Raw genomic sequence first — 16,977 nt, 5'->3', positions numbered from 1 at the left:
TGAAGCATCAGGCCATTCCTGCAGGTTACCCCAGGCAGAGAGACACCACCACACTGCCTTCCTTTCAACCCAGTGTTTGCTGAGCTGAGTGAAGTGCTGCTGAGTGTCCATGAGTCTGTGCTTCTCACCGTGCTTTCAGGGAGGGTGCTTCCCTTTTCACAGCACTGTGATACCATTGACTCACGCTTAGCGTGTGACACCCCAGATTGTTTCTTTCTGTTCTATTTGCTACTGAGCAAGCTGTCCTCTGTCTCATCCTCCTGCTGCTAATTAGTCCTGTCCAAATGTTTCCCTTTGCATTGGTCCCTATTTCCATATATATATTTTTTTTCAGGTATTACATTAATAAGTTGCCAAGATCATTCTGAATTCTAAGCTCGCCCTGCAGCATCACTTACAAATGTAATAAGAACGCTTCCCATTCTAATACTCAGGTAATTAATAAACACACGAGGCCAAGAGCAAACTAAGGGCTTGATTCTTGATCACCTCTTATATTAAGGAATATTGTCTGCTAACTTTACACCCAAGCAATAATTTACAAGTCAATTTGAAGTCAATTTGAGCCCAGACTGAAAGATGAGGTCCTTAGAGGGCAGATGCATTGGTAACAGAGATGGCTGCAGGTACTCATCCCAGCAGGAGAGCAATAAACAAGAACACACAGTTAAAGTCCATTTGGAGAGAACATCCAATGGCTGCAGCAGTGTTCATGCCACCCATTTTCTTCCTATCAGCCACAGCAGTTACATTCACCACAGGAAACCTGCCATCATCTGTAACAATATATGCCTTATGCTTTTGGATTTAGAGCATTTTGAAATACATTTTCCCCTTCTTTTAAATCCCGCGCACAGGATTTAAACACGGAAGTATCCAATTTCCCTGCTTTCTTGTTTCAGCCCTTACGCACAAATGAAGCTGAATAACAAGAACGTTTTACTATTAGAAACCCTCGGTGATGAAAGCAGTTCGCAGCTGTAGGCTCACAGTGAATGTGGGGGCTGCTGTGAACCAGGATACAAAACCTGTTACACCAGCTCTCAAGCTGAGGTCCAGTCAAGCACCTTAAGGTAACACTGCATACCTGGGAAAGAAGCTGGTAATGGGCAGCTGCTCTTTCTAACACCTTCCCCAGATCTAACAGTAGCTGGCATTTCTTAGCACCTGGGTCAGCATCTGTGCAAGCTTCCAGTCCAATCATTTCGACTACCATTCCTTTGACTAACTGCATCTCTAGAAACGGAGACTATTAAACCCTTAGAACCCCAAACTGCACAGAGTGCCACAGCTCTATGGATTTTCATCTCACAGTGCCAATATGCAGCAGTCAATGGTCTGACCTAAAACGTTTGGGAAAGGAGCAATACATTAAATTGTTCACTTTTCCACATGGACAAAAAAGGCAGCCTTTAAAGGACGGGAATAAATCAGGTACCGCAATCAAATGTGCAGATGCTGCTAAACTGAAAGATGAATGCCAGTGTTATTGATGGACAGAGAAAAAGAGGACAAAGAACCAGCTTTGATTTGCTGCACTGCTTTGTCCATAGGAGAACTGGAGATCCACTCCCGTGACTCAGTTTTTACCAGTTGTGTGAGTTAGTTTGTACAGCTCTGAGCCACCTCAGCCAGGTGAGCGCACTCGGTTACAGCCAGGTGAGCGCACTCAGCCACCATCCTCCCAAGCTGACACTGTAACTTGGTGGGCACAGCCTGGAAACCCGCTGGTTCCCCACTGCGGGACAAGTGACAGATGGAGCGTTTTAAGGTCTCCTTATCGCGGACATCTGGCCGGACTTCAGAACTCGCTCTTGGAGGTCAATCCATCAGTTACAGCGGTACCACGCTAGCAGTGGTTGCGGTGCAGCGTCCCGCTCCCGGCCATCCCCCAGCGGAGGGAAGCGGCCATTTCTACCCTCGGCGTTGCGCTCAGCCGTCCATTTCCGCGCTCTAATTGCTCCCGCCGCTCCCCCCATCACTTGAGGCCGCGGGGAAAGCCCCGCCCGCCGCCGCCGTGCCCCGATGAGCTCGGTCCGCGAAGGGACGGCGCCGTGCAGCCGCCGTGCAGCCGCCGCGACCCTCCCCGTCCGGCCCTGCCCAGCCCCGCGGCGGCGCTGCCGGGCGGTGCGGAGCGTGCGCACTGCGCTCCCGCGTCCCCCTTCAGCCCGGCCGGCGGAGTTGCGCGTCCCGGCGGCGCTGAAGATGGCGGAGGGCGGCGGAGGCGCGCCCCCCCCGTCCTGCTCTTCCTCTTCTTCCTCCTCCTCCTTGAAGGGGCTGCGGGAGCAGATGGGTGAGAGGGGGAAGGAGGGGACTCGGGGTCGGGCTCGGGCGGCCTGAGGGTGCGGAGCGGGGGAACGGCGCGGTCTTTGTGCGGGGCCGAGGCCGGGGAGCCGCTCCCGCCCTACCGGGCCGCGCTGCCCCGGCCGTGCGGTGAGTGCGTGCGTGCGCCGCCCGTTGCTCGGACGTCCCGGCGGGCCGAGCTCCTCCGTTTGCAGCTCCTGCAACGTGTTGTCCCGGCGGAGCGAGCTGGGACCCCACCGGAGTGCAGGAGGAGGGGACGGGATGCGGCATTGCTAATGGGAGATGCGATCGTGGGGTTGTTTGTCTGTTTGTTTTTCTTTTCTTTCTTTCTCCCCTCCTTTGTGCTGAAGGTACTCGGCACCGCTTTGGTTTTGTTCTCACGTGTTTGTTTTCGAGACCCCCAAATAGCTGCATAGTTTGCGACGTGCTCAGTTGCATGCGCCGGGCACAGCTCGGTGGCACTGCTGCACACATAGCTTGGTGTGTGAGCAGTTATCGAAGGCGAATAACTCCTCTGATGGTTACAAAAAGGGGCATGGTGGGTTTGGATGGCTTGGTTTGATCTAAACATACGTGGGCTTTGTGCAAGGGCTGCTGTGACAGCCTCCCGTGGGGGCATTAGTGCTGTGTCCATGCAGGGGCGTAAATAAGAGTGCTGGCAGGAGGTGCTCAGTTCTTCTTCCCCGTGTTCTGTGTCGGGAATATGACCTAACTGCTCTGTCCATTGCCCAGTTGGAATTAAGATAAAGCAAGTCTGGTGCTTGAGCAAGGTAACAGCCAGCCAGAAACGGTGCCTCTCATTCCATAGACAGCATCTGCTTCACCCCGGTCCTCCCTGCTGGCACTGCAGAATGGTGCATGGGATGCTCTCGTGCTGCAGTTCTGCAGAGGCCCTGAGGAAGAGGACACGCGTGTTTGCTGGCAGCTGTCATGGCCAGGTGTAGTTGTGAAGCCAGAGGTGAGATGTGCCTTGAACCACTCTTAGGTAGTTCTTTAGATACATATGCACATGTTGGAATGTGCCCATCGCGTTTAAAAAGTCAAAAAACCCCTCACTAGATCCTGGAAAGAATAGACTTCAATTGATTTATTTCTTCCCCTCAGGGGGGTTATAGGAGTCATTGAACCAGAACCTAAACCTCAGCTTACACAGAATGCATTTGTACCACTTAGTGCTGGAAGATGAAATCAGTGCTAATGTGAGCCGGAGCAGTGCTGCTGTGAGCACACCCTGCTGCAGCACTGCCCCGATTCCTCCCTTGCTATCTGGGGAGAGCAGAATGTTTAGAAATAGTCCTTGCAATCCAGTGGCTGACAGCGGTATTTGCAAGATAATTGCGGCTGTGTTTGCTGCTCTTTTGCAGAGTTATGAGCAGCTTACCGTAATGCTTCCAGCCAGCCTCTGCTGCTCCGTGGGAAGCTGTGTACTTGGCTGTCTGGTCTGGAGAACAAATGTCTGTGCAAACAGATGTAGCGCTGCAAGTACCCTCAGTCCTTTGCCTATGGACCTCTGGTTGGGCATCTCTTGTCTAAGGCCAGTAAAGACAAATGGGCAGCACCTTGCTGAGATACCATGGCTCCAAGGCAGGGCAAAAGGGGGGTATGTGCTTTGAATGAAGTTACCTCTTGCAGTTCACACTATTATTCGCATAAGGGCAAGGTGTTTCTTGCTCTTAGGGTCTCAGCTGTAGTTAAGGTTCTGCAGGCCAAATCACTCTTGCTGTATCAGTTCCACGACTCCTCTGCAATAGTTTTCTGCCCCTACACATCTGTCCAATCTTATTTCATTTTGGTTAGCATCGCAGCCAGCGATGTGTGAACAAGCAGCTTCCATTAGTATGGGTTGTGATGACATACTATGAAACAGCAGCCCGTAAATGGCGCTTTGTTGCCCTGTTGTTATGATGCAAGCTGTTGTTATCCATCAGGGACAAAGAGGAAGTTTGCTCAGATTCTAACAGCATAAGCACCAAGCTTGTAAAGACTGCAAGAAGGGAGATGGTCAGTTACCTGTGGGTTACCCAGTAGGTGAAGCTTTTGTGAGTGGTGCCGGTCTCTGTTTAATCTGATGTAGGTGTGTTTTATTCTTCTATCTTCTTTTGCAGTGGAATCCAGAGGTCTCTTATCTTGTTGTTTGCAGTATCGCTGACAGGGAAGAAGTGTTTGCTTTTGCAGCTCAGCTGCTGGGATGTCACTTGTGTGCTGAGTCACCGTAATGCAGGTGGTTCAAAACGTGCATATTTAGTATATTAAAATGCTCTATGGAAATGCTCACTTCCTAGACCTACTCAGTCTCTTGAGAATCCTGTCTCGGGACTTGGAACAAAAACAAAGTGCCTTTCTACAAAGGTGTAATTCCCATCGCCTGTGTGGCCAAGCCCAGTTTGGTCCTAAGTTGTCTGCTGCGAGAGCAGCTCCAGTTGGTCTGATCGGTTGTGTCTCCCTGCCTGAGTGAATCTATGGCTTTGTCCATCTGACCTGGAACTCAGCTCCTGGGGCTTTTTTATATTAAATGCATACATACAGAGTTAGCACTGAGAAGATACAGTTGGATTCCATGCTTCCTTTCAGATAAAGGTGTTACACAAACAATGACTTGCAAGGATCACAGCTGTAATGGTGAAATAGATACCGTGGTTTCTGCCATCCCCACGTACACAGCCTTAAAATGTGACTGGAATCAAGGCCTGCTTTCTCTTTAGGCACCTTTTAAGTAAGAAAATGGATGGGATCATTTAAATTACTGTTACATCATTATTAATTTTCAGTTATTAAAAGTGCCCACAGTCCTGTTGTGGAAGGATGACAAAGAACGTCCTGAGCATGCAGTTGTAATGACTTTCTGGACATGACATATCAGCTGGCCTGCTAGAATTGAGCAGCAAACACAGGATTTCAAATGCCTGATCTACCACAAATGAATTAGAACTATTTAGCACCTGATTATGTATCTTACAGCCAGGTAGTCCTTAACTGATGATATGCTTTTGATGCGTTCAGTTGTGCCTGTCGGATAATGAAAGCTGTTGTAGGTGCTGGTGGTTAGCTTGGTACCACTGGCAGTGTTCAGAGTAGCTCTTCCTTTTCTTCCTAGTGTTTTCCTGCCTTCATAATTCACAGGGATCCTCTAAAATACTGCTTTACGAGCACTGAACTGGCTCTTAATTCACTGAAACCCTCTGCTGTTTAAATGCACTGACCTGAATCTTTGGGAGGAGCAAGGGTGCTGCAGTGGCTGTGAGTAGCTTCATTTGCTATGGGGAGCTGTATCTGCCTAGGAGGGTTAGGCAGTGGGCAGGCAGCAAACAGGAGAGCAGATGCATTTATCTGCAAGGGAATATTTATCTGCAAGCAAAAGCAAGCAGGCTGCTGAGGGAAGAGGGAAGTAGAGCAAAGGAGAAGTGCAGGCAATGTGAAGGAAAGAGATCAGAAAACAGATGTGAAAACTCTCCTTTTTTTTTCTCCTTCTGTGCCTGTTAAACCCTGTCAGTCTTGAATACACCTATATAAAAGTACGTAACTTTGTGTAACTTCCTTTTCACAGTGAATCCACTTGGAACACTGTGAGGACTTCTTTATTATTATATTACTTCATTTCATTTAGGTATATTAGGATATTAGAATATCCTCTCTGCAATAATAGGTAAGTAGGGATTTCTGCTGCTCTTATGGAGGCTCACGAGAGATCTCCAATCGTAGCTGATGTCATTAGCGTTAAAGCTGTGTCTAAAAGCTCTTTAAAGGCAATCACTCCAGGTGGATGTAAGCAGTTTGTTTAGCAGCTAGCAAAGGGACTTGGTAGTTGCCCACCCACAGAAACTGTGTGTTGAAATAGTCTTTACATCCAAAATGTGACTGCTGTGTGTTCTGTTGGGGAGTTTTACTGAGAGCACAAATATTTCAGTGCCCAGCTCTGAAACATAATGAGCATTCCAAACTTTCCAGTCTCTGGCTTCTTTGTGTCTGGACAGCAAGGAACCAGCAGCAGTGCATGGCTGCTTGCTGCACAGTGCGGGTGGGATTGGGATGCTCCTGTGTCCTTTATGTAGGAGGTGCCAGGTCTAAAGAAAGGTCACTGAGCAAAGAAGCTTGGTAAGCACGACGCAATAAACAGATTAATAACTAATGCCAGGTAGAGGAGGGCAGTGATTGGAGTCACGTTAAACCTTGCAGAGAGCGGGGAGTGTGTGAACTGGGAAGCATTGCCTTCACAGTGCCTTTTTTGTACAAGTCATATCGCAGCAAAAGAGATAGCTGGGAAAAAGGCTTCCTTATTTAAAGAGAAAACAAGGCGAAGTTGTCATGCTGAATGCAGAGCTTTTTCGCTTTGCTTTGGGAAGGTGAGAAAGAACTGTGGCACAGGAGAAATTGAAGAGAGCAGCGTATAACTGAGAATAGAGTATCTACCATGACTCTAGCTGAAATTATGTTTTCCCTTAGGGAAACATATACAGAGGTCAGCCCACAAACACACCAGCAGCCTTCCTGGTGCCTTGCTGGGGCTGCATGAGCGTGGTAGTGTGTCCTTGAGATTGCTTCAGCCGTATCTTTTTAGATTTCCTTGTAGGAAATAAGTAGTGTTTTGTTAAATACGGGGATTTTTGTCGTGTTTCCAGTTCTTAATCTGAGCACGGATCTTTTAAGGATAAGTTTAAACTTACATTCTTGCTAATGTGTCTCAAGCATGTGTTTGTTTTCTTCTAGAGCTGCAAAGGAGTGCTTGTGTCAAGCAGTTTTCCAGTGGGACCAGTATTTGTGATGAACCAAAGAAGTCATCTTAAGCTGCCTTGAGCATTGGCAAGAAACAAACAGATTGTAGCAGAGAAATAGTGCAGAAATGGACTTAAATACTGCAGTGACAAACGTTGTGGGGGAGAAAGCACACAGAGGACATAAAATAGATATCCCATGTAGGGAATAAATATAAAAGGGAAGCCTGCAGGTAGAATAAGGGCAGGGCATCCAGCAGCTCTCTGGCCTGCTGAGGCTGAGAGACAGCAGTGCTGTTTTTGGGCCATCTCTGAGCTTCCTTCCATCTGCTGGCTGCCCAGACAGGACACAGAGCCATCTGCCTGCCAGCTGCTGCTGGGGGAGCCATGTCCCTGCAGCCCCAGGTGGGATGGAATTGGGGACAGGAGCAGAGCTTGGAGAGGGGACTGCTCTGCCCCTGTTTAACTGAGGGATTGCGTCCCAGTGCTGAAGAGCAGTAGTGTAAAAGCAGAACCCGGTTGTGTTAACTGCTCGGTGTATGCTTCTGTGTCTGTCTGTCTTAACCTGTGTTAATTAATGAGCGGAAATCAGCTTAAAGGGAAATGCACAGAAATCTCAGCCTTCAATCCAAACTTCCTGCGTTCCTGAAAGCTTGTGGGGAAACCATGAGGGGAACTGGGATCTGAGGAGTGGTACTGAACAGGAGGTAGGAAAAGAGGGTTGGAACTCAGTGATCTTTAATGTCCCTGCCAACCTAAGCCATTCTATGGCAAAAGTCCCTGCGGGACAGCAGTGGCATCTTGCAGATTGACACAGCCCACCTTAAAACCAGAGATGTTTGCTTGTAAGTCTGTGTTCATTCTACTCTGCGCCTTGCTTAGTGCCTTCTTGGTGCCTGCTTTAAACATTTGGATTCATGTTTAGACTTACAATGCTGCTTTAAGGAGATCTGTGTGAATGCAGAGGTGGCGTGGGCACCAGCGAGGCGTGCTAAGAACAGCAGCAACCCGTGTGGCCTTCAGAGCTGCAGCAGCAGCCAGGAGTGTTAACCCGGTGCAAGGATAGGAATAGAAACCAAGCTGTATTTTTAGCAGCAGTCTCCTCAGGGCATATTGGAAGCCTCATCAGTGAGGGAAGTGGCACTGTGCTGCCAGTGGGGCTGCAGGGTGGGCAGGGAGCTGCACACCTGGCCCATGGCCCTGGCTAGCACCCGGTCTGGGTACTATGCTTGCATTCTGTCATACACGATGCTGTCCTGCATAATAAACACTGCAGCCGACACTCAGAATGCTTTGGCTGAGTATTTCTAGACTGTCTTTTTTTTCCTCCTTTTGTGTCCTTTGCAAGCTGTACTGTTTCTGTAACCCACTTTCCTGTTCTATAGAATCTCCAGTCATTTCTGCAACCTGAATGATATTTTTAAGTTGAACTGATCGCCGTGTGGATATGACACGTTATTAAAAGGTGCCCTTCTAATCATAAATATCATTCACGTGTTTGCATTTCATTATTTTTTTAATTAATAAACTTAATCCCATATAAAAATCCATAATCCACGACGGCTGCTTTGTTCATTAAGATTTCTGTGAATCAAATACTGCTGCAGATGAGGCGAGATGGATTTTATACCTCTTTAAATTACAACGTGCTCCCTCCTGTAACTTTCATACAGAAATTTGCGTGCTTAAAGTTTCAGGGAGTACAATGAAATCCCTGTGTTGGTCCTTACTAGGTCTTGGTTGCTAGAAACAGCCCCAGGGATGCATTGGGTGCAATTGAGGAAGACTTTAGTTTGGGGCTGCAATGGAAATTGAATTCAAGACATGGCAACAGCTGCAGGTGACAATTCAGAGTTGCTGAATAAGCATTGTAATCAGCATTTATCGCTGACATCACATGGGATTAAACACTTGGAGGTGATTGTTCTTGGCCGTGACCTTAGGAGGGATTATTACTGTGGCTGAGCAAGTTGTCATGGCAATATATGAAGGGAAAGAGGCTCTTCCTTCCTCCTTTGCTGTCTGTATTCCTCTATTAAAGAAGGAAAGCCTGAGATCCTTGGCAAAGTTTTGATTTTTATTTCTAACTTCTAAAATAACACCAAATTCTGCTATTCGTTCTTCATGTTCCAGTTTAAATTATGGTTACTTCTGTAGATTCTGTGATGCCAACACGTCACTGGACTCATAGAATGGCTCTGGTTGGAAGGGACCTCAGGGATCATCAGGCTCCAGCCCTGTGGCCCCAGCCAACCTGGCCTCAATACCTCCAGGGATGGGGCATCCACAGCCTCTCTAGGCAGCCTGTTCCACCACCTCACTACCCTCTCAATGAAAAACTTGCCCCTGACATCTAATGTAAATCTCCCCTCTTCTAGTTTAAACCATCCCCCGTTGTCCTATCGCTATCTACCCTATCGCTGTCTGCTCTTTTACTGGTGTAAGGGCTTTCTCTGCAGCATTTCACCTTCATACCCGGAACGAGGACAACATGAAAGCCAGATACTGAAATAAAGCAAATCTGTGAAAAGCGATACAGCAAAAAGTTGCTCTGACTTCCAAATGGCTTTCGTTATGTAGTGAAACTGATAGGCCTGGCATTTCATTTCTGTGTGATTAACTGGGAGCCGTAGCCCTGCAGTTCTCTGTGTGCACCTTGGTATCATTGCAGTAAGGTGAATTGGTCTCTCCGCAATTACTCAAATGATAGTTTTGGAGTCTTAATTGATAATGAAAACTTCTTTTTGAGGACCCCATTTCAGTTGTACGCTGTAAGCACTCCCTTATAGCTTACTCTATACCACTAACCCTCTTTCTGTTCTGCGCCATGAAATAATGAAAGATGCTCAGAAACTTCTCCTTGCTTGGGTCTCATCAGAGTATTACTCCAGCAGTGCCAACAGTCTGTCATATATTTGCTCCAGCCAGCTAATATATGAGCAATAGGAAAGAATTTTTATTGTCAGACTCGTCACTCTGCTAAATATTTTTCCCTGATAAAAAATCACTATTAAATAAGTTCTTTTTTTTTTTCTTGAAGCTGTTTTTCCTACACGTTATAAAGCAATAAGCTTTTGTCTCTGCTGATCTTGCAAATAAAAGCCATGCTATCTCCAAAGTCTCTTTGGGAAGGTTAAGGGATGAGCAGTCTTAATTTAGTTATTTAATAAAATGATCCGCAACCTCAAGTTGGATTTGATGCATTTATTTTATGTATGTAATGAGTCTTGGTTTTAGAGATTGCGTTAATATGGAATGTTTCTTTCCTGCAGTTGCTGCAGCCCAAGCCATAGCAGATGAAAGAAGAAGCCAAAGTGGTATCAGCCCTGTTGCAGTCCAGACCTCAATAAACATAAAGACAGCAACTAAACCAGGTATAACTATTGGTCGTTGTTCTTAACAAAGTATTGGGCTCATAGAGAGAGTTACTGGGGGGGGTGGGGGGAAAGGGCAGGAACACAAAACTTACTTTAAAGAAGTTTGATGCTGTTTACTTGGGAGATCAGAGCTGGAATGTCCCTTGTTAGATGGGTCACAGTCATTGAAGGTACGGTTCTGGTGACAGCTTTTGGTTCATGGCTCTCAGAGTTCAACTGATGACATTGCTTATCATTCCAGCAGGGTTTCACAATGAAGATGAACGCGTTCTTGGTGTTTTGGGATGCTTACCAGTTCACTTCTGGCTCAAATTCAAGTGTAACTGCAAAGACTGGGGCAGTCTTAGTTCCGCTTAGCCTGCAAAGCAGCTGTCCTGCAGCACTTGGAATTTGGCGTGATGCCCAGATAGAATTTTCCTAGATTCCTGTATTTCTTGATAGTAGGAATTAATACGTTTAAGAGTGAGGATCAGAGCTGAATCTGGAATAAGTATACGTTCTCACAGCACTTCTGATGTCTGTTCTGGCCTTCTATTGACTGTACGTGGTAGCCTTTTGATCTGCTGCACACTTTCTGCTGTGCTTATTAAAAACATAGGAGTAAGGGAATGGAAACAGGGAAAAGGAGACTATTCAGCTTCTTGTGAATTTTCCATTTGAGCACTTTGATCTCTGCATAAAGCATGCAGTGCTTTTCTAGTGAGTATCCCTGAGAATGCTCCATAAACCTTTCAGTAGGAAAGGCTCAGAATGCTTTACATTGATTTCAGCGTTCAGAATTACTGACAATTACATGTCTTCAATTTTTCTTTGGACAGTGATAGATGGCTCCACTCTAAGAACAGAAGAAAGGCAAAGACTGGCCAGGGAGCGCAGAGAGGAACGGGAAAAGCAAAATGGTATTTTCATGTACAACCTTACATACGGTTTCTGAAAATCTTTGTGATAAAGTTATAGTTTCTTCTCTTACTCTTTTTTCAGTCTCCTTTTTTTCCCCAGCTTGCCATTGTTCCCCAGGTTTACCATTGGTGAACCTGAAAGGATCTAAGAAACTGAGACTTTGAGTATAAAACTCTCACCCAGTTTTATACTGCTTTTGATGTGAATCTCAGTTTATATACATGCAGCAAGAAATAAAAGATTCCCAGCAAGGCCTGCAGTTCATACTCTCAGTCTCCCAGCTGCTGAGGAGCATTCTTTTTCCTGGCCTACATTTCTTTGTTGCTTAACATATGAGCTAAGACATATAGGAGTGGGAACAGAGAGAAAACAGAACCAGGACATATGTAAATTTAGAAGTAGTTTGGGAGCCTTGTATGTAGATAGTACGGATGCATTGTTAATATAATTATCTTGTTTCTTGCCTCATTTCATCTGTCTAGCCAAAGCAAGTCCCTTTGCTTTTTGTCCAAGGAGCTGAAGCTTCCTGCTAAACTACACAGCTGTACCTAGGTGAAGGCCGTGGAGAATAGCAATATTATTATGACCCCAGATGTGATAGACCTGCTGAGTTTTCCTATCTTGTCACTCACTGCTTTACATCTTTTTGTCATATCTTATTAGAAAAAGAGAACTGCAAAATACGAAATTCTACCCTTTGATACTCAATTATTACTTATTAAGATTTCACTATTACGATGGTAAGAAAGGTGTGTGTGTCTGTAATACGGGTTATGTACATATCCTGACTTTGCTGTCTGGACTGTGAAGTTTGATGGCAGAAAGAGTTCGAATTCATTGCCATCCTGCAGACAGAATTAAGGATATCTCTGACATTGTGTGCAGAGTCATCCAGCCCTGCTAGCTAATCTTGGTGTATGTTTTAACTTTAAGGGAGGGACATGTTGAGGTTCAGTGAGAACTATTGGTGATAGGTGGATGGTTGGACTGGATGATCTTGTAGGTCTTTTCCAATCTTAGTGATTCTGTGAAGGGGTGGTAATTTTTCTTTGTGGTAGTTTTACTTGGTAGCCTTTTGCCCGTAACCTGTGTTGTAATATCTATGAGCTATTAAGTTTGATTTCAATTTGTTTTTTTTTTTCCTTTTCAGCTGCCAAAGAGTCACAAATACTTGAAAAGGAGAGAAAAGCAAAACTCCAGTATGAAAAACAGTTAGAAGAAAGGCAGAGAAAGCTAAAAGAACAGAAGCAGAAAGACGAACAACGGAGGGCAGCTGTAGAAGAAAAGAGAAAACAAAAAATAGAAGAGGAAAAGGTATTATGCTTTTACAGAAGCTCCTACGTTGTGTTCTTACTGTGCTCTGAAGTAATAGAAAGTCATGGGAATGCTGTGTATGTACAGTTATACAGTCAACAGGTAAACAGGTGTTTCATATGAAAGACTATCATGATAGAAAGATAATCTGTGATAAATAGAAGATACTGACTAATGCCAAAGGCTTACTGTAAACTCCACACAGGAGCAATCTCCAGAGAAAGAGATCCTGCCTTAGTGGTGGTCAGCCCTTAAATGAGGTCTGAGAGAGATGGAGCCAACCTCCACCCCTTCCAGTAGCACAGCTGAATTACCCTCACCTGTGCTCCCACAGCTGACTCATTGCTCACCTCAGGTGCTTAATCAGAGGTTCAGGCTGGGATCAACAGTTTCCCATATATGTGTGTGTTACAACATAAAAACCTTTTACACACTGCTACGCTTGGCCATATCCTTCATCTCTGTCCCTGGCCAAGTGTAACTGTACCTGAGGAGCTCTGGACTTTGGGAGCTGTGGTTGCTGTTTGTCTCCTGATTATTTTCACATACACAAAAAAGCATCCCACTCTGTGTTCCTAGATGTGTTGCTTTCTTTCATAGATCCTTTCTGTAAGTTAGTAAGTTAACTTTTCTTCACTCTTGGTTTTGGTTTTTGATTCTGGGAGCCCAGCTGTGGTCTAAGGGGCTCAGCTTCTCCCAAATCTTCTATATAATAATTTGTGACTGCATGTTGTACACAGGTGACATTATCAGCGATCCTTTAACTTTTGCTGCTTCAAGCTGATATTAGTTCTTGTTACTTGATTATGACTTTGGCCTTGCTTTGGTTGTATGTGGACCAGCAGAGCAGTGTTGGAGCTGAGGAGCTCATTGCAGGTTTCACGGAAGCTGAAAATAGAAGTAAATACATCATAATGTGCCTTCCCCTTTGCTGAGTAGGTCTGCTGCTTCATATGAAATGTGATGTAGTTATTAAAGGGTTGATTGCCCGAAGCAGTGTGTCAGAAATAAAAGCATAACACACACATATGCACATGCTTTTATAAACCAGCTGGGAGGACTTGCAGTGGGTCACTGATGGTATAAGCTTGGCTGGGTGTCTTCTGGGAGTCCAGCTGTTGTTACACTGTTCTAGGGATTGGACCTTGTTGGTTTTTTTTAATCTTTTTTGTCTGGCAGTGTTTTACTGGTGTTTCAATATCCGTAATCAGCTTCTGGACGTGTTCAGATTGATTTTCCATTTGAACTTCATGGAATAGTTTACATTGTTGATGAATAAGCAGAAATGTTTGGGGTGGGCCTTGACCACAGCCCAGTGTAGGATTATCTTTTCAAGCACCTGCTTTAAGCATGTAACGTCCATTATGCTTCATGAGGTATGCTTCAAGCCTACAGTACGTTTATTCAGGACATTTAGAGGATGGTGGGTGTGCTTTAAATAGGCACAGTTATAAGCAATGGTAGTACTAGGTGATGAGCTTTTGTTTGGGTTAATTTTGTGTTATACTTGGTCCCTGGAAGATGATGGTCTTGTACACAGTTATACATCTGGCAGGTAAGATGGTTTGACCCATAAACCTCTTTTTTAGATAAAAAGTGAAAACAGATCTTGACATTTGGACTCTGACATTAGAAAATAATCGCTTTTAAATAAGCTACCTGAAGGCAGTCTTTGTCATCAAGATATCATCTACACTTGTAATTCAGCAGACAGAAGGGCAGCAGAAAATACGCAGTCTGACACATTCTTGTTGGATACTTTAGCCAAGTCTCATTTCGTTAATCACCTTCTTTAGATAATGCAAATTACATTGCTGATTACATTGATATCTTGAGTTGATAACTGATTTTCTTTTGTTCATAAAGCGAAACTTATGTTTTTAACTGTGACTTTCAAGAATTACTGCACAGATAACTCATGGAAATATCATCTACAGGTTCCAGAAAGATTACGTAAGGGCTAGGTGGTTTGGCAAGGAAAAGCCTTTTACATTTATCTTTTGTCTGTGTATGGAGCGTATCCTTCCTTCTAAGCTTACTTTGGGTTTCACAGTGACTGTCTGTTGTGAATTGATGTTGAAAGAAGGTGAAAGTCTTAGATCCTCAGGAGGGGGAATCTTTGATAATGAGTCCCTTTGGCATCTTACTGTAATGCATCAGCAGTAAATGCTGCCTCAAAAGATCGCTTGGGATGTGACTATTCCAGTGCAGAAATCTGTTGTTGACACAGGTATAGAAAGCTGGCTGTTGATGGAGAATAAATGGTCCAGCATGGTTGCAGTCCAGCTTTATGCACAAGAGCTGAAATTCCCACACTAGCACTTATTGTGCTAGAGGCAGGAGAGCTGTGCTTGGTACTCTGTCCTGTCAGCAGTGATCGCTGTGGGCTGCAGCTGATCGGTGTTTTATGCAGTTTTCCCTTCACATCTTGCTATTTCTGGCTTTGCTGTATTTGCATTAAAGTCAATATCTGTTGGGTCAGTGTTTTGTGTTGTTTTCTGAAAATACCAATAACCTCATGCTTAGAGCTGGTATTTTATGCTGGACAATTTTCAGCACCTCCTAGAATGAGCTGCAGGATGTAAATTTAAAGAATAAGCAATTCTTTTTGTTCAGTTTGGACTGCATCCTTATTTAGAAAGTAAGTAGCGCTCTTTACTGAATAGGAAATCTGGTGGCTATTTTAAGTAAAGAGCAGAATAGATTATCTGTGCTTTAGCTCAACCTAATCATGTTCACAGTTTTGAAACCATTAATTGCCATTAACTTTGTTTGTGTGATAGTTTTTGCAACAACAACAAAACAACAACAACAGATTGTAGATCTTGCTGAGGAAAGAAAAACCGTGTGCGTTTTGTTCTTCTGGCATACCTGTGCTTTATATTTACATAGCTTCATAGAGGTGTTGTTTATGAACAGGAGAGACATGAAGCAGCTCTGCATCGTACATTGGAACGGAGTCAGCGACTGGAAACACGGCAGAAGAGATGGTCATGGGGAGGATCTGTAACTCCAGATTCAGAGAGCAAGACAGGTAAGTAGCACCTTTCCTAGCATAGCTAGTTGCAGAATATTATGGGTGTAGGGCAGGTGTAGTGCTGGTTGTAGAGACCTGAGGATCCTTTCCTGTCTTGGATTTTATAACAGGATCCATGGATAGGTTCCTATTTGTACTTATCCTGAAATACTGCTGAGATGTGGAGCTAGTTTTGACTTTGGGAACAGCTAAATGGAAATTGTATGGGAAATATATACCTGGCAGCATTGCATTGGTAGACCCCAAACATCAGATAAAGGGATTGTAATATATAATCTAAAAATAATTCCAAGTTCTTCATTTGCAATATGTATAATGGTGTGCTAAGTGTGATGATTAACGTGACCCCAAACAGTCATTCTGTTGTATTCCATCTAAAACGTTTTGAACACGATGTTGGCCATTACAGAATGCCATCTGATTGAATGACCAGTAATGGGCAGGGAGGTGCAGTGGGCAGTGTCTGAGCTTCCTGGAGAACAGGTTCTGTCCTAGGTTAGGTGTGATGCATTTTAACAGTTTCTAATAGAAGCTCAGATGGATGCATGCTTCTCACAAGTGACTGTTTTTGCTTGTAAACATTCTGAAATCAAAGCAGCCAACCTGGATTGCATTGGGAGGGACCCTTTTATGCACTGCCTAGCTGGAAGGCAATAAGTAACTTAAAAATCTGTTATTATCCAGGAATAAAATAAAGCCCAAAACTCTTCAGTTCAGCCTATGTCCTGAATTGCTGCGATTGAATCGTGTGTTTCAGCTTTTGTTTTTGTAGTGTTTTTTTCCTGTCAGCTTGAGTGTTGTGTGTGTGTGTAATATGTTTGAAAGTACTTGCGATAGGAATTGTCATTATGATCCCCAGCTTCCCCATTCTTAGCTGCCTTACGTTGTTTATTTTTATGCCCTGTGACTAAGCTTATGAACCTTCTTCTTCCACAGAGCAACAGACCACAGATGAAGGTGAAACTGGTGGTATTGATTTCCAAGATGTTCTTTTTCTGTTGTCTTACGCTCACTGCAAACCTTTTCAACTTGAGTTCTTGTTTCTCTGAAACTAAAGAGAACCGTCTTCATGTAGAACTTTCCCTGGATCTTGGCCAGCTGTACAACGAATATGATCCCTAAGTGGAAAGCAGTCCTCTATGTTTTTAACTATCCCTCCCAGCTAATTAAACTGCAGCTTAAGTCATGGCGTCCTGAGGGAATTTTGAAGGAGAGGATATGAGCATTTGAGGTTTTAAAGATGATGTGGGGAGGAGAGGAGAAATTTGACCATAAATTAACAGAGTTGTTCAGGCTTTCCTTTTAAAATGGGAAAATTTCAGTCCTTCCATTGTTT

General features: G+C 44.6%; 1 protein-coding gene across 15 annotated transcripts in view; it reads left to right on the top strand.

Moving 5' to 3' along the window:
• Positions 1-2,133: 2,133 nt before the first annotated feature.
• The window catches only part of MAP7D3 (MAP7 domain containing 3), a 35,412-nt gene continuing 20,568 nt past the window's right edge, over positions 2,134-16,977 (top strand). For 7 of the 15 annotated variants that reach the window (XM_072336840.1, XM_072336839.1, XM_072336838.1 and 4 more), the window contains exons 1-5: positions 2,134-2,293; positions 10,286-10,387; positions 11,209-11,289; positions 12,441-12,604; positions 15,524-15,638. In XM_072336840.1, the coding sequence (XP_072192941.1) occupies positions 2,206-2,293; positions 10,286-10,387; positions 11,209-11,289; positions 12,441-12,604; positions 15,524-15,638 (550 nt within the window). In that variant the 5' untranslated portion in view covers positions 2,134-2,205. Of the gene's footprint in view, positions 2,294-10,285; positions 10,388-11,208; positions 11,290-12,440; positions 12,605-15,523; positions 15,639-16,577; positions 16,611-16,977 lie in introns of all 15 variants that reach the window. The other 8 variants (XM_072336835.1, XM_072336833.1, XM_072336829.1 and 5 more) reach the window with 2 other exon arrangements.

This window comes from Excalfactoria chinensis, chromosome 4, assembly GCF_039878825.1.
Source record: "Excalfactoria chinensis isolate bCotChi1 chromosome 4, bCotChi1.hap2, whole genome shotgun sequence".
In the NCBI taxonomy this organism is placed as follows: domain Eukaryota; kingdom Metazoa; phylum Chordata; class Aves; order Galliformes; family Phasianidae; genus Excalfactoria; species Excalfactoria chinensis.
This window is presented reverse-complemented; position numbering and strand designations above follow the sequence as displayed.